The sequence below is a fragment of the Carcharodon carcharias genome, chromosome 5, assembly GCF_017639515.1.
Source record: "Carcharodon carcharias isolate sCarCar2 chromosome 5, sCarCar2.pri, whole genome shotgun sequence".
Lineage (NCBI taxonomy): Eukaryota > Metazoa > Chordata > Chondrichthyes > Lamniformes > Lamnidae > Carcharodon > Carcharodon carcharias.
This window is the reverse complement of record NC_054471.1, coordinates 83,011,185-83,029,370: the sequence shown is the minus strand read 5'-3', so window position 1 is coordinate 83,029,370 and position 18,186 is coordinate 83,011,185. Positions and strand designations below refer to the sequence as shown.

At 44.4% G+C, this 18,186-nt stretch overlaps 1 protein-coding gene across 1 annotated transcript in view; it reads right to left on the bottom strand.

Moving 5' to 3' along the window:
* The window catches only part of adgrb3 (adhesion G protein-coupled receptor B3), a 1,012,398-nt gene that overhangs the window by 19,755 nt on the left and 974,457 nt on the right, over nucleotides 1-18,186 (bottom strand). Inside the window, exon 28 of the mRNA XM_041188763.1 lies at nucleotides 17,397-18,043. Within this exon, the coding sequence (XP_041044697.1) occupies nucleotides 17,397-18,043 (647 nt within the window). The remainder of the gene's footprint in view (nucleotides 1-17,396; nucleotides 18,044-18,186) is intronic.

The window sequence follows — 18,186 nt, the reverse complement described above, 5'->3', positions numbered from 1 at the left end:
CGATTAAGATCAATGGTGAGATCCTAGAAAATGTGGATCGTTTTCTGTATCTTGAATGCGTCCTCTCGACAAAGACAGACTTTGACAGACGACAAAGATGACAAAAATACATCATCACCTCCAACGTGACATCGTAGCCTTTGGCCAACTGAGGAAAAGAGTATTTGATGACCGGGATCTCAAGTCCAAGATAATGTCTTTGTTTAATGATCAGCAGTATATGCTGCTATTGGCTTCAGAGACTTGGATAACCGACGGCAGACTCCGCGAAGCACTGGAGAAGTACCACCAGCAATGCCTTTGCAGGATCCTCCAACTCTGGTGATAAGAAAGGTGTTCCAACAGCAACCTCCTCTCACAAGCCAACATGCCCAGCATCATGCAAAACAAGCTAATCACTCAAAACCAGCTAACTGGGCGGGGCATGTTGATCATATAACTGACACCAGATTCCCGAAGCAATTGCTCTACTCGGAATTCAGTTGTGGCAGGAGATTCCCAAAAGGGCAGTGGAAACACTTTAGGGGTGTCCTCAAAGCATCCCTGAAGAGATCAAACTATCAACTCATGGGAAACCCTGGCTTGTGACCGATCAAAATGGAGAAGGCGGCTCATTTGGGAAGACACCGAATGCATTGAGAGACTTCATGGGAACATGCAGAGGCAAAGTCACGGCACCGGAGGGAGTGCACAAACCTCCATCAACTCATCTACTTAACCCTCCAAGTACCACCTTCCCCATATGTGGCAGAGTCTGCAGATTGTGCTTTGGACTTATCAGCCATCTCAGAACCCATCTAACCAGAGTGGAAGCAACTCGATCCTGAGGGACTGCCTAAGAAGAGTAGACAGTGAATACACTAACACATGTACACAAGGAAGTGAACTCACTGATGTGCACAGGGCAGCTCACATGTGCACATGGAAGACAACATTCCAACATATACTCAAGGCAGAGAGCACACTAACACATGTACTCAGTGCAGATAACATGTTAATCCATGTACTCAAGGCAGTGAACACACTAACGCATACTCAGGGCAGTGCATATGCTAACACATGTGCACACGACAGTGAACACATTAACATCAGTATGCAAAGCACTGAACATGCTAACCATGTACTCAGGGCAGTGAACATGTTAACCAGTGTACTCAGGACAGTGTACACAGTGTACACAGAATAGCAAGCACACTAACACATGCACTCTGCTAGCATAAGTGCACATGACAGTGAACACAGCAATACATGTACTCAGAGCACTGAATATGCTAACACATGTACTCAGGGCAGTGAACACACCAACACATGTACACATGTCAGTGAACCCAACAGCATGCACACATGGCAGTGAACAAGCTAACATATGTGCACATATGCACACTCAAGACATGTTCAGAGCAGTGCATATACTAACACATGTGCGTAAACAGGTGAACACATTAACACATGCACTCAAAGTAGTGAACCTGCTAACACATGCATTCAGGGCAGTGAACATGCTAACACATATACTCAGGGCAATGAGCACATTAACAACTGTGCACACTCTAGCACAAGTACACATGACACTGAGCACAATAACACATGTACTCTACTCATTATGGTGAACCCCCTAACACAATCTCAGACCAGTGTGCTCACTAACATATCGGCACATGACAATGAACACATTAACACGTATATCAGGGAAGTGAGAGTACTGACACATGTGCACTGGGAAGTGAACACATTAACACAGTACTCATGGCACTGAACCCTTGAAAACATGTACTCATGGAACTGAACACACTAACACGTATACAGGGAAGTGAACATGCTAACACGTACTCAGCGCAGTAAGCCCACTAATGTGCACGAGAGGGAACACATTAACACATACTCAGGGAAATGAGCACCCTAACATGTAATCAGGACAGTAAATATGTTAACACAAGCACTCAGGGCAGTGACACGCTAACGCTTGTGCGCATGACGGTGAACATGCTAACTCTTGTACACAGGGCAGTGAACACAATAATACATGTATCAGGAAAATGACACACTGTCACATGTACTCAGGGCAGTGCATATGCTAACACATGCACAGGAAAGTGGACACATTAACACATGTAGTCAGGGGACTGAACATGCTTACACATGCACTCAGCAATGTGATCAGACTAACACTAAAATAGTGGGATTTGAACTCCCATTTGCTGGAATTTTCTCACAGCTCTTGCCGGTGAAATAGGCCATGGGTTTAAATCCTGCTCCAGATACCTGACTGATATTTGAGTGCAGCATTGAGAGAGTGTTACACTGCCAGGGTATGGTTTTTTGGATGAGATGTTAAACTGAATAAAGACAAAAAAACTGCAGATGCTGGAAATCCAAAACAAAAACAGAATTACCTGGAAAAACTCAGCAGGTCTGGCAGCATCGGCGGAGAAGAAAAGAGTTGACGTTTCGAGTCCTCATGACCCTTCGACAGAACTTGAGTTTGAGTCCAAGAAAGAGTTGAAATATAAGCTGGTTTAAGGTGTGTGTGTGGGGGGGCGGAGAGATAGAGAGAGAGAGAGATGGGGGGGGGGGGGGAGGTGTGGGGGTGCCCTCACGCCTTCTCCTCACTCCCAGAAACATGATAGGGTCCCCCTTGTCCTCACTTATCACCCCACCAGCCTCCGCATTCAAAGGATCATCCTCCGCCATTTCCGCCAACTCCAGCATGATGCCACCACCAAACACATCTTTCCTTCACCCCCCTTATCGGCATTCCGTAGGGATCGCTCCCTCCGGGACACCCTGGTCCACTCCTCCATCACCCCCTACTCCTCAACCCCCTCCTATGGCACCACCCCATGCCCACACAAAAGATGCAACACCTGCCCCTTCACTTCCTCTCTCCTCACCGTCCAAGGACCCAAACACTCCTTTCAAGTGAAGCAGCATTTCACTTGCATTTCCCCCAACTTAGTCTACTGCATTCGTTGCTCCCAATGTGGTCTCCTCTACATTGGAGAGACCAAACGTAAACTGGGCGACTGCTTTGCAGAACACCTGCGGTCTGTCCGCAAGAATGACCCAAACCTCCCTGTCGCTTGCCATTTTAACACTCCACCCTGCTCTCTTGCCCACATGTCTGTCCTTGGCTTGCTGCATTGTTCCAGTGAAGCCCAACGTAAACTGGAGGAACAACACCTCATCTTCCGACTAGGGACTTTACAGCCTTCCGGACTGAATATTGAATTCAACAACTTTAGGTTGTGAGCTCCCTCCCCCATCCCCACCCCCTTTCTGTTTCCCCCTTCCTTTTTTTTTCCCAATGAATTATAAAGATTTTCCTTTTCCCACCTATTTCCATTATATAAAAAAAAACCCCACTAGAGCTATACCTTGAGTGCCCTACCATCCATTCTTAATTAGCACATTCGTTTAGATAATATCACCAACTTTAACTTTAACACCTATGTGTTCTATTGTACTATTGTCGTTGACATCTTTTGATGATCTGCTTCTATCACTGCTTGTTTGTCCCTACAACCACACCCCACCCCCCCCACCTCTCTCTCTCTATCTCTCCGGCCCCCACACACACACCTTAAACCAGCTTATATTTCAACTCTTTCTTGGACTCAAACTCAAGTTCTGTCGAAGGGTCATGAGGACTCGAAACGTCAACTCTTTTCTTCTCCGCCGATGCTGCCAGACCTGCTGAGTTTTTCCAGGTAATTCTGTTTTTGTTTTTGTTAAACTGAATCACTGTCTGCCTTCTCAGGACATAAAGTATTTCACTGCACTAATTGGAAGAGCAGCGTGTTTTGGCCAAAATTTATCCCTCAACAAACATCACTATGAAACAGATTATCTGGCCGTTATCCCATTGTTGTCTGTGGCAGCTTGCTGTTTGTAATTTGGCTGTCATGTTTACTACATAATAACAGTGACTACATTCAAAGCACCTAAGGTTTGGCTAGAATGGATACTTGTGAGGTAGAGCATAACTAGAGGCTGTCAATAAGATAGTCACCAAGAAATCCAATAGATAATTCAGAAGAAACTTCTTTACCCAGAGATTGGTGAGAATGTGGAACTCACTATGAAATGAACAGTATAGATGCATTTAAGGGGAAACTGATCAAGCCTATGAGAGAGAAGGGAGTAGAGAGTTACAAAGTTAAAGTTGGATAAGAAAAGATGGGAGGGAGGAGGCTCGAGTGGAGCATAAAGAACAGCATGGACTGGTTGGGCCAAAGGCCTGTTTCTGTGCCGTACATCCTGTGCAATGTCATTGGCTATAAAGTTGCCTTGGAACATTCTGAGATTGTGATAGGTGCTATATAAATATAAGTTATTCTCCTCTACAAGAGCACATCAGAGGCTAAGAATCCTGCGGCGAGTAACTCACCTCCTGACTCACCAAAGCCTCTCCACCATTACAAGACACAAGTCAGGAGTGTGATGGAATACCCCCACGTGCCTACACTCAAGAAGCCTGACATCATCCAGGACAAATCAACCAGCTTGATTGATAAAAAAAAAGTTGAAGAAATTTCTCATTTTTAAAAATTCTTTCAAGGGAGATGGGCTTCGCTGGCTGGGCCAGCATTTATTGCTCATCCCTAATTGCCCTCGAGAAGGTGGTGACTTCCTTCTTGAACCGCTGCAGTCCGTGTGGTATAAGTATATTCACAGTGCTGTTAGCAAGGGAGTTCCAGGATTTTGACCCAGTAATAGTAAAAGAACATCGATATATTTCCAAGTCAGGATGGCGTGTGGCTTGGAGAGGAACTTGCAGGTGGTGGCGTTCCCTTGCATCTGCCGCCCTTGCCTTTCTAGGTGGCAGAGGTCACGGGTTTGGAAGGTGCTGTTCAAGGAACCTTGGTGAGTTGCTGCAGTGCATCTTGTAGATGGTACACACTACATTTTCCCAAAGATCAGAGTTTAACTACAGATAACAGATCAATACTGTCCTATATGAAATGGTAAAATTTCATATACTGCATGAGGTGCTCCAAGATCATGACAGAAATGGAAAGAGAGAGAGGGTGAATGACTAATAGGGAGAGGGGAGAGACTGAGAGCAAAAGGGGGTGAGAGATCGAGAGACTGAAAGAAGGGGAGAAATGGTGAGAGAGAAACTGAAACGAGAGGAAGAGAGAGAGAGAGAATGAAACAGAGAGAGGGAGAGGGACGACAGGGGGAGAGGGATGAGAGGAGCTTCAAAGAGAGAGGAGATGGAGACTGAGAGTACAAGACGTCTGAGAGAGATGGGTGAGAAGGAACGAGAGAGGCTGATGGAAATGGGAGACATAGGTAGAGAAAACGAGAGGGGGAAAGAGAGAGGGAGACTCAGCGATAGGACAGGATATGGAGAAATGGTGAGAGAGACAAGGAGGGAGAGGGGTGTCAGAAGGACAGAGTTGAGAAAGCGAGTGCAAGGGAGGAAGACAGAGGCTGAGGAAGAGAGGGGATGCAAGAGGGGGAGTGAGCAAAAGAGTACATTGGGTGTTGGCTTTTCAAAGATTGTTGATAGTTGTATGTAGAAGTAAGCAATCTATCGTCAAGTATCACAGATGATGTGACATGGTAATCTCTCCCAATGTACTAAACTTTGAAATTGTGACAATTAAAATGTTTATGAAATGCTACCAAGATAGCAGAATTCATCTATGATTTTAAAAGCTATGTTATTGATTGCAAACACAGGGGATGACCAGGTATTAGCAAGACCATAACTTCAGTCTTTTTAAAATTGACAGTAAAGTGTGAACACTGTGCCATATGAACATGGCAATCGGGTAGTTTCTTGATGTCTTCAAGAGAGTTTTTAAAATTTGTTGTTGAGATATTAGCATTGCTAGAAAGACCAGCATTAATTGCCCCTCCCTAATTACTCCTGAAGTGCTCTTAGTTTTCGAGTTCCAGGATTTTGACCCAGTGGCAGCAAAGGGACGGCAATATAGTTCCAAGTCAGGATGGGGAATGGCTTGGAGTGGTGGTGTTCCCATGTGTCTGCTGCCCTTGTCCTTCTAGATGGTAGAAGTTGCTGATTTGGAAGCTGCTTCGAAGGCGCCTTGGTGAATTCCTGCAGTGCATCTTGTAGATGGTACACACTCTGCTACTCACATGGTGTGTCAATTTTAGGGGGAGTGAATGTTTGTGGATGAGGTGCCAATCAAGCGGGCTGCTTTGTCCTGGATGATGTCAAGCTTCTTGAGTGTTGTTGGGATGCACTCATCCAGACAAGTGGAGAGTATTCCATCAGACTCCTGACTTGTGGCTTGTAGATTGTAGACAGGCTTTGGTGAGTCAGGAGGTAAGTTATGCACCACAGAATTCCCAGTCTCTGACCTGCTCTTGTCACCACAGTATTTATATGGCTAGTCCAGTTCAGTTTCTGGTCAATGGCAACCCTCAGGGTCTTGATAGTGGAGGATTCAGTAATGATAATGTTGTTGAATGTCAAGGGGAGATGGTTAGATTCTGGGGAGGTGGGCAGATTCTCTCATTGGAGATGGTCATTGCTTGGTGCTGGAATGGCATGAATGTTCCTTGCCACTTAGCAACTGCAAGTTGTCCATGTCTGGCTTCATATTGGCATGGACAGCTTTAGTATCTGAGGAGTTGCGAATAGTGCTGAATATTGTACAATCATCAGCAAACATCCCCACTTCTGACCTTATGATGGAAGGTAAGTCATTGATGAAACAGCTAAAGATGGTTGGGCCTAGGACACTATCCTGAGGAACTCCTGCAGTGATGTCCTGGGGCTGAGATGATTGGCCTCCAACAACCACAACCATCTTCCTTTTGCCAGGTATGACTCCAACCAGCAGGGAGTTTTACACCGGATTCCCATTGACTCCAGTGTTACTAGGGCTCTTTGATGCCACACTCTGTCAAATGCAGCCTTGATGTCAAGAGCAGTCACTCTCACCTCACCTCTGGGTTCAGCTCTTTTGTTCACATTTAGACTAAGCTGTAATGAGGTCAGGAAGCTGAGTGGCTCTGGCAGAATTTAAACTGAACATCAGTGAGCAGGTTATTGCTGAGTAAGTACCACTTGATTGTAATGTCGACAACACCTTCCATCACTTTGCTGACGATCGAGAGTAGACTGACTGGGTGGTAATTGGCCAGGTTGGATATGTCCTGATTTTTGTGGGCAGTGTACACCTGGGCTGTTTTACACACTACTGGATGCCAGTGTTGTAGTTGTACTGGAACAGCTTGTCTAGGATTAAGGCTAGTTTGGGGGTATGGCATTACAGCTGGGATGTTGTCAGGGCCCAGAGCCTGTGTTCAGCTGTTTCTTGGCATCACGTGGAGTGAATCGAATTGGCTGAAGACTGACATCTATGATTCTGAGGACTTCAGGAGGAGGCTGAGATGGATCATCCACTCAGCACTTTTGGCTGAAGGTAGTTATGACATAAGTACGGACAAATAGAAAAGCAAGCAACATGTCATGAATGGTTTTCTGCATTAATTTAGTACACAGCCAATGAGGTACAAGATGCCACTGTGCATGTGGTGTGGATTACAGATTCCCCTGTCATAATACCTGAGTGCTTCGTTTCCTTATGAGTTAATCTGAAGCTGCAATTTTTAAGGTCTGGCTGCCAAACATTCAAGGGAACTCATCTCTTTTCCAATATCACATGTGCAGCTGTGCATGTGTGGCCAGGATTGGGTACTTATCCCACTAGTGCATCCACACCAATTCAGACTCATTACCTGATTCACAGACTCTGCATTTAAAGCAGGAAGCAGGATAAGCACAATCATTTGGTCCAGTTTCATAAATACCCAAGCACCCTATGAGGTTGGGCGATAAGTTTGGAGGGGTACAGCGGCTAACTTTGCCTACTCCTCACTGAGCGCTCATAGCAATTTCAGCCTTGCATGGAAGAAATGACACATCTAAGGGCATCTGAGGTGGAGACCCCAGTGACAGGTCTGAACACTAAGGTTCCTCCTCATGAAGAAAAGCAGAATGTTGCGGATGCTGGAAATCTGAAATAAAAACAGGAAATGTTGGAAATACTCAACAAGCCCGGCAGGATCTGTAGAAAGAGAAACAGGGTTAATATTTCAGGTCTGTGACATTTCATCAAAACTGGGAAAAGTTATAAATGTGATAGGTTTTGAGCAAGGGCTGGGTGGGACAAGGACAAAATGAAAGTCTGTCACAAGGCGTTATTTAATCGCTGTGGTCTTCCATCCTGTAATAGATCTTCCTTTTTTCCTTGTCCCACCCATCCCTTGCTCAAAACCTATGACATCTCTAACTTTTCCAAGTTCTGATGAAAGGGCATCGACTTGAAATGTAATTATGTTTCTTTCTCCACAGATTCTGCCCGATCTGCTGAGTATTGCCAGCATTGTCTGTTCTTATTTCTTCTTTGAGAAAGCTCTGAGTACTGCTACAAAGGCTATTAAAACTGAAGTTGACAAGGATGAGGCTGCTGATCCTCAGGCCAACATCCCATCAGCTTCTCTGCTCAAATGATGGCAGTTGCAAGCCTGTAGGCCCTAGCAGCCACTGTAGTGGTGGATGTGACAAACTGAAATGCAAGAGCTCTCACAATTCAGTACAAGGGGACGGAGACTCAAGGGGATCCCTTGGACACTCAGCTTCCTTGCTTATTCTAGTGTTAAACATGAAGCAGAAACAGATTAGGTTGTCAAACACTGAACATGTAAGGTACCCTGTAACCGACCATGCTTTGGCAGGGCGGGGGGGAGAAAGAATAGGCACTGTGGTGATGGTTTGATCAATGAAAGCTTGCCATTAAACTCTCATGACCCACAATGATGGCTCTGCAGGCATGTTTCTGGCTATGTGGGTGTCCTCCTTTATCGAGAGGTATAAGCCCATATTTCCTGCTCCATGGATGGTACAATGTATTATAATAACCTTGAAGAAGCTGCATAAGATAGCACCTGATTCATTGCTTGAAGGTACCTTTAATATGTTTGATAATGTTCCTGCTGGCTGCATGAGAATCACTGTGTATGTGTGTGTCCAGCTGCTCTTTGTGGTTGTCTCAATGGTGTCATAAGCTAAGGCTGAAGAGGGTAGGCTGGGTACACGGATGCAATTTTTACATTTTTTCTTTAAATAACCCTGGGACTGTGGCTTGGTTTAAAGTGAAAATTTAGGTCTGATTTTAACTCGTGCCTCCTGTGCAAATGAGGTGGTTGAGGCCTGAAAATGGTGTTAGAATGCCTACCCTCTACACTGCGATTGACCTTGGCTAGGGCCCTGAGATGGGTGACCAGAGAGACTGCCTCTTTTAGATGGAAAGCTATGTGTACTATGAAAATCAGTACCCAATGATTGACGAAGGAGTATGACCAATCACAGTTTTAAAATATGCATCAGGCATTGCTGAGTGGCCGACTCAGCAATCCTTCGAACATTCGGAAAATGGCTCAAGTACCTCCTGGCCTCACAAATGAATAAATGGCACCACCCAAGAACAGCAATCTCCTTCCCCACCGTAACCTTGATTGATGGTTGCCTCAATATGGAGGCTGACTGGTTTCCCAATCCCTCACAAAAGGCCATATCCAGAGGAATGGCTATGGTTCCCCGGCAGCATGTTATTGAGGCCAAGGCTTCAAAATGGCTTAGGCCTCAGGTGGCAATAAAATTGTGAATTGAATTGCACACAGGAGAATGTAGAGCCGCATGGACATCCCTCTCACATCCACCCCCAACCCGCATCAATGAGGACCGGGACTTGGTAAATCCTACAAAGTAGAACATTTCACACCTCTGTTTTTGCTCTGTTTGTCCATGAGGAAAATGCTTAAATTGCTCCCAGTCAATACAGCTTCGTGACTGATACAATCTGTACTACTTTGCACCCTTCATTTCATCCTGTTGTTATCCTTCAATGAAAGCTAAAAAGAGAGAAGTCCCCATTAGAATGCCCATAATGGAGTTCTTGGGCAAAAAGTTCTGAAAATACTATCTATCCACAGTCTAAAAAGATAGATTGTAATTCTTAACATGAACCACCAGCCTCTTCTTTAAAGGTGTTAAGTTGCTGCCGGTCTAATACAGGCTGACTCAAAGCAGGATTGCATTCCTCACAGGAACTTTGGCAAATTGCGCATTATTATAAGGTGCTTTATACACATCTCATTTCAAAATGCTATTATGGAAACAACATTATTGCATTGACATTGATAAATAATGCTAAAATTACCATGAAAATAAAACTCTCAGCAGTTTTTAATGACACCTCAGACCCAACTCTACATATACGCTCAGAGATCTGTCAAGGCTGCCCAGCTTTTCCGATTCTCCTCAGTTCTCGGCTTTCACCAGCGACTGGGACTGGAAAATTTCCCTTTGAACTGAGGATTATTTCATCTGTATTGTGGGGATTTGGTCACAAAAGTATGCAACTCACACAGTCTTCCAGCACAAAATCATGTCAAGTAACACGGCTGTCTGTCACCAGGGACGTATTAAACCTTCACAGTTGTCATAAACCTGGAGGGAGCCTCTGAACGGTTATGAAAACCAGGATTACAGGATTGGAAGGGGATCGAATATAATAAATCCCTTAAAGCAGCAGGCTGGATGATGAATCGCCAAAGGCCCCAGTCTCCCCCTTACTTTCACTTGATGGAGGAGGAAAAGAAAGATCAGCAGAGAGAAGGCTAGGAAGGAGTATGCCCATTGGAGTAGCACCACCAAAATCCATGACTATTCTTTGCAATGGTATCAGCAACAAAACTATCTCAAACTCACTAAGACAGATAAATTGTGACATCTCTTGGAACTGGTTCGCTGGGCAAAGAACAACATCAACATCATTGACATTGATGAAGGCACTCAACTTTCTTTTCTGTGACAGTTTCCTTCTGGGAAAAAGGCAATAGATCCAGTAAGGATTAGTCAGGTCATGGGTCATCATTTGTATCCTTTTCTCATCTTACAATCCACACCAGCTGCTATAAGGGAGGCCTAGACAGGACAGCATCAAATATACCGAAGTGGCCAAATGTTTAGCATTAGCAATAGAGGACGGATAATGTCTGATGAATCCATGGCCAAAATTGACCATGCAATCAGCAGGTGGAGGCAGTATTGTCACTGGACTAGTATTCCAGAGACAACAGATGGTGAAATTCGAATTCAATAAAAATCTGGAATTAAAAGTCTGATGATGACCACAAAACCATTGCCAATTGTTGTAAAAACCCATCTGGTTCACTAATGTCCTTTAGGGAAGGAAATGTGCCGTCCTCATCTGGTCCCATTTACATGTGACTCTAGACCCACAGCAACGTAGTTGACTCTTAAATGCCCTCTGAATGAGGGCAATTAGGGATGGGCAATAAATGCTGGCCAGCGACACCCACATCCCATGAACAAATAAAAAAACTGTTGACTAAGGCCCCAGGAGAACTTCCTGCTTTCCTCTGAATAGTGCCATGGGGTTGTGGCTTATTGTTTCATCTAAGAGACGGCACCTTTAGTAATGTACCATTCCCTCAGTACAGCACTGAGGCACAAACCCAGATGATGATCTCACATCCCAGAGTAGGCTTTGTATCCACAACCTTCTATATCAGACGTGTAGCCAAACTGCTACTGTTCTAAAGTGAGACTCTGCTGGGGGGAATAGGTGTGCAGATTTCCTGGGAGTTGTGTATAGCAGTCCTGCTTGTGATGCAGCAAGTTACTTCTAATTGTGGGAAGCCAGCTGTGGGCATGTTTGCTTCTTTTGCTATTTGTCGAGATTTTGGCAGCATGCCTCTAACAGGAAGAAAGGTCCTTATGTCAACCATTGCTCTGTGTAAGTAAGCAAGGGCAGATTGTCCATTTGGGAAATTTACAATCCAGCTAGACCTCTGAATTGCTTCCGCATAGTCCCCTGCAGTCTGTCTCCCAGCGCACTATTATTACAGTGCTGAGCATGGAACAGGATGCACATAATGGAGTCAACCTGAAGAGATATTCCAACTGTGCTGGCTGCTTGTGTCATAGATACTTCTTTTGATATTATTGATGCATCTTGGGATCAAATTCAAGTGCCCAAGTTGATGTTATCCTTCTGCAGAGCAGCAAAGATCACTTTTGTAGCCCCTAGCTTTCTGCCTTGAACTCACTGGGGTAAATGTTCAATTTCAATAGGTGGCAGAGATCATCCTCTCACTATAGAACATGCTTAATTATCCTTCCATTGAAATCAATGGTATAGAATTGGAGTGGATTCTACAATAGGTGCGCAATTCACTCAGCCAGGCTACCATTATGTGTGAGGACAATATTGTAGCCCTCCGTGAGTTGACTCACTCAGGGATTCCAACCTCTAACACTTTAGAACCTTTCAAGTGCCTGCTTCATATGGTAGTAACGCTGAATGTGGTTTTTTGCTAAGAAAGCTCAGAGTGTTGCCCCTGTCCTACCTGCAACAAGAAAGCAAGACAGTATGAAAAATCCAGATGAGCCAGTTACTGCGTCCTATTTGTTTCAAAAACATTAGTGCAGGGAAGGTATGTGATTAGAATTGTACAAACCTGCAGCATATTTCAGTCCTCTAGCCAGCTTGCCTAATATATCAGGTGCAGCTCCTACATGTTGGCATCTTGCAAGGGGTGAAGCTTTGGACCTGACGTGCCTTTTCTATAAAGGGAAGATACAATCAGGGCATGAATTTTGCGTGCTGGTTATTTCAGACAGTGGCACAGCTTTATGGTTTGAGGGAAGGCCAGCTTGGAGGTCTTGTGGCACAGTGGGGAATGTCCCTGCCTCTGAGTCAGAAGTCAGAAGTCCAAGGCCCACTCCAGAATTTGATGGCCATGGAAAGTACATTCATAACGTGGCGGAACGTCGATTATCAGCCTGTAAAACCTTCCAGGCTGGTGGTGAGAGGGGGAGAGACACCTGGTCAGCCATGCTTGATGCGGAGTGGCGCCCCCAATGCTCCAGCCTCTGGCTTTGGGCTGGTGAAAAGGAGCTACGGAACCAGAGATAAGCGCACACTTCATCTGTCTGAAGTGTTTCCAGATGACAGAAGAAGAAAAAAGCTTATCTGAATGTGCGGCAGTTTATGTGAAAGTGTGTGAGAATGCGAGCTGATAGAGTGCACCGTAATGGTTAACTGCAAATGTGAGCAATTTTCAGTCTTCCTCAGCTGCATTATTCCAGTTTCCCCTTTGTTTTTCTGCTAGTTAATAAGTATGTTTATTTGTGTTATGCTTGCAAAAGGTTACAGGGTAATTTTGGAGTCAGACAAATTTGTCTGAAACCTGTAATTTACTTTGATCGCCATTAGCGTTTACTTCCAGATATGGCAGCCACACGCTATGTTTGTTCATCTTCAGTCTTCTCTCTAAACTTTGATGCTGGTCTCCTGACATCTTCTTCCACATTTTCTTCTACATTTCCTGGAGTGTGCCTTCTCATTGCTCCCCCCCCCTCCCCCCCACCCACTGCAGCATGATGGCCTCCCTCTGGGCATTAATAAGTTGCCCTTCTATTCTGCAACACTTTTGTTATCATCCATTGTGACCTGCAGTTGCTGCTCCAAAAATATTTCCTTATGTTTTCTTGTTCTTTACCAGCTTCTCTAAGCAACTCCACACACAACAGCCAGATTGGCCCACAGATCACTCTTTATACTGGTTAGGTGACTGTTTGGCTGGTTCAACTGTAATCTTCCTATCTTGAAACCCAACTCATTCACCTGAGCTTCTAGAAAGTGCACTAAGTAAAATTATGTCTTCCTGTGAGTTGTGGAAAAGAGCGTTAAGTTGAACTCCCATTTAGTGCTCTACCTGAGCTCTAAGAGTAATCTCACACTATAACGTTAAAATATCTTGCACTGCCAGAACATTAAAATACCTTCCACAACTATAATAGAACATTACAATTGGTTCAGTAATCTGCAAACATGGAGTGTTAAAATAAGCTGTAATAGAATGTTAAAATACCTTCTGTGAATTATAAACATGGAATATTAAAATTACAAACTAAGAGGGAGCAATAACTACCTTGTACAAACTTGAAGACAGCACAAACTGTAGTACAGCATGTTAAATTACCTTGTACAGACTGAAACACAGAACATTAAGATATCCTGTGCAAATTGTAATATACTGTTCTCCTTGTCACTATTTACTTCCCTATTTTCTCTTGATCCCCTGAATGCCAATGGATTCATTGTCCAAATTGACCATAATTCAGTAAGTTTCAAGGTACTGGTGGATAAGGATAACAAGAGTTCTCAGGTTAATTGGGGGAAGGCTAATTATAACAATATTAGGCAGGAACTGAGGAACCTAGACTGGAGGCGGATGTTTGAGGGCAAATCAACAACTGACATGTGGGGGGCTTTCAAACGTCAGTTGATAAGAATTCAGGACCAGCATGTTCCCGCTAGGATGAAGGATAAGCATGGCAAGTTTCAGGAATCTTGGATAACGAAGGATATTGAGAGATTAGTCAAAAAGAAAAGGGAAGCATTCGTAAGGGCTAGAAGGCTGGGAACAGATGAAGCCCATGCAGAATATAAAGAAAGTAGGAAGAAACTTAAGCAAGGAGTCAGGAGGGCTAAAAGGGGTAATGAAAAGTCACTGGCAACCAGGATTAAGGAAAATCCCAAGGCCTTTTATACATATGTAAAAAGCAAGAGGGTAGCCAGGGAAAGGGTAGGCCCACTGAGGGACAGAGATGGGAATCTGTGTGTGGAGCCAGAAGAAATGGGAGAGATTCTAAATGAATACTTCTGATCAGTATTCACCAAAGAGAAGGAGTTAGCAGTCGATTTGTCTAGGGAAGAGTGTGTAGATAGCCTGGATCATGTTGAGATCAAAAAAGAGGTGTTAGGTGTCTTGAAGAATATTAAGGTAGATGGGATCTACCCCAGAATACTGAGGAAGGCAAGGGAGGAGATTGCTGGGGCCTTGACAGAAATCTTTGTATCCTCACTGGCTATGGGTGAGGTCCCACTGGACTGCAGAATGGCCAATGTTGTTCCATTGTTTAAGAAGGGTAGCAGAGATAATCCAGGAAATTACAGGCCGGTGAGTCTTACATTGGTGGTAGGGAAATTATTGGAGAAGATTCTTCGTGACAGGATTAACTACCATTTGGAAGCAAATGGGTGTATTAGTGAGAGGCAGCATGGTTTTGTGAAGGGGAGATCGTGACTCACTGACTTGATCGAGTTTTTCGAGGAAGTGACAAAGATGATCGATGTTGGAAGGGCAGTGGATGTTATATACATGGATTTCAGTAAGGCCTTTGACAAGGTCCCTCATGGCAGACTGGTACAGAAGGTAAAGTCGCATGGGATCAGAGGTGAGCTGGCAAGATGGATACAGAATTGGCTTGGTCATAGAAGACAGAGGGTAGCAGTGGAAGGGTGCTTTTCTGAATGGAGGGCTGTGACTAGTGGAGTTCCGCAGGGATCAGTGCTGGGACCTTTGCTGTTTCCTAGTATACGTAAATGATTTGGAGGAAAATGTAACTGGGCTAATTAGTAAGTTTGCACATGACACTAAGGTTGGAGGAGTTGCAGATAGTGAAGAGGATTGTCAAAGGATACAATGGGATATAGATCGCTTGGAGACTTGGGCGGAGAAATGGCAGATGGAGCTTAATCCGGACAAATGCGAGGTAATGCATTTTGGAAGGTCTAATACAGGCAGGAATTATACAGTAAATGGCAGAACCCTTAAGTGCATCGACGGGCAGAGGGATCTGGGTGTACAGGTCCACAGGTCACTGAAAGTGGATAAGGTAGTTAAGAAGGCATATGGCATGCTTGCCTTCATCGGCAGGGGTATTGAGTATAAAAGCTGGGAAGTCATGCTGCAGCTGTATAGAACCTTAGTTAGGCCACATTTGGAATATTGCGTGCAATTCTGGTCGCCACATTACCAGATGGATACGGAGGCGTTGGAGAGGGTGAAGAGGAGGTTTACCAGGATGCAGCCTGGTCTGGAGGTTATTAGCTATGAGGAGAGGTTGGAGAAACTTGGATTGTTCTCACTAGAGCGACGGAGATTGAGGGGCGACTTGATAGAAGTTTATAAAATTATGAGTGGCATGGACAGAGTAGATAGTCAGAAGCTTTTTCCCAGGGTGGAAGAGTCAATTACTAGGGGACATAGATTTAAGGTGAGAGGAGAAAACTATAAAGGAGATTTGCGGGGCAAGTTTTTTACACAGAGGGTAGTGAGTGTCTGGAATTCGCTGCCAGAGGAGGTGGTGGAAGCAGGTACAATAGTGGTGTTTAAGAGGCAGCTTGACAAAAACATGAATAGGATGGGAATAGAGGGATACGGACCCTGGAAGTGCAAAATGTTTTAGTTGACGGGCAATATGATCGGCGCAGGCTTGGAGGTCCGAAGGGCCTGTTCCTGTGCTATACCTTTCTTTGTTCGTTGCTCAAATATGTGATGGCCAAAAATCGGTTATTGCCAACCCTGGGGCTCATGCAGTTGACCCTGCCATGTCTGGCAGCTTGTGGTGGGCAGTAGGAGCAGCGGGGAGGCAAGGTATCTGAATCACTATGACGCACCTTGTGTAACCACTTTGCCTGGGAATTCAGTAGCGTTAGGGTCCTTCTTGGAAAGGATCACTGACCCCTCCCCCCCACGTTTTACTAAGGATGCCCAAATAAAACGAAATATATCATTGAAGGATGGGGAAGACTAAAGGGTCTCACACAGTCCTTGTTGGTCTCCACTTCTGCCATTCAGGATAGGCAGCATGAATGGTCTTAAACACACTTACTGGTGCAAAGATCCATTGCTTGGTTGGCCAAGAACCAGGGAACTTCCCTGGGTGTGGAGTCCTGGCCCTGACCTTTACTATGCCTTGTTAGGGCTGGGCTGGGCAGAGGCTCCAATCATACAAGACCTTCAGAAAACTGCCGCTTAAGGTTGGGGCCCTGATTTTTTACCTTTGCATTGCACCTGAGTGTACTGGAAGATCGAAGGATTATCAAACCCCCTGGATATCCTACATCTTCAGGCTCAAAGAGTCTTTCCCAAACCTTTTTAATCCCCAACTAGTTCAATTATAATTTAAGAGCTTCTGTTGGAGACATTTGTGACCAATTGTTAATGGGTTCGGAGAACATTCCTTGCCTGCTATTTCAGGGGAGGTGTTATTATGTTGATAATAGAGATAAAATCCCTGCATTAAATTGGCAATGAAAACAGATGCGCCTGAAACTCTGAGTGTTAACGCTGACAAAAATTACGTAAAGGTTTGTAAGGTTTGCGTGGTGGAGAAGTTTCTTTTCTCCTGAGGTCTGCACAGAAAAAGTTGCAACAACAAAAACTCATATTTTGCAGATACATAAGTAGAACAATTCACCTCAATATATGTAGCTAGAGTACATTCTGCATTGTCTCGATGCAAACCTACTAACCTCTAAAGAACTCATGGATACTGTTGAGCCTGTTTCACTCCTTGATAGTGCAGTGTTATTTTCATCAAGTTCAGAAACAATGAAGTTCTTTACAGCTGACCGAGGCTCAAATGGTATGTTCTGTTTGTGTTCTTGGGTGCTGAGATGTTGATCTAAATTAAAGCTGATGTGATCCATCACAGGTGCACTTGTGTTAAATTCGGGATTAACCTTAAAATGCATTAACCTATCATGTGGCATGCCTTCCATGCTGATATTTAATTTGCTTTCATCCTTAATGATAGGTTGAACATTTGCTGAGCCTCTTGGCATCACAATGTAGTCACTCTCCATCATTCTCTCTTGAGTTTGGGTCAGCTCAGCATCCCCCACTCTAAGATTGTCATCAGTGCATAAATAAACTGTCCGTCGTAATTCACTGTTCTCCTTCTTTAGACACTGCTCAGTCAACTCATTCATTCCAATTGGCACATGCACGGTCGGTGGCTGTTGTATCAAAACTTTGGAAATTATATTTCCAGGGAGGGTTGAAAAATTCACGCCTTCAGGGTTGATTCCTTTGTCCTCTTCGTCATCATTCAGAGAGATCCTTGACATTGTTCCCGTTATGGTAGCAGCTCGACAGCTCCCGATATCTTTGTGAAGGACTGTGGGTTGAAGAATCATCAGTTAGAATTAAAAATTCAACAGCTGCTAAATTCTGGCTAGTGTAGCTTGTTCTTACAAATTAAAGTTCTGACAAACAGTAGTTTATTCTATTTCACCAGTTGATTTGATATTTTAATAGTCA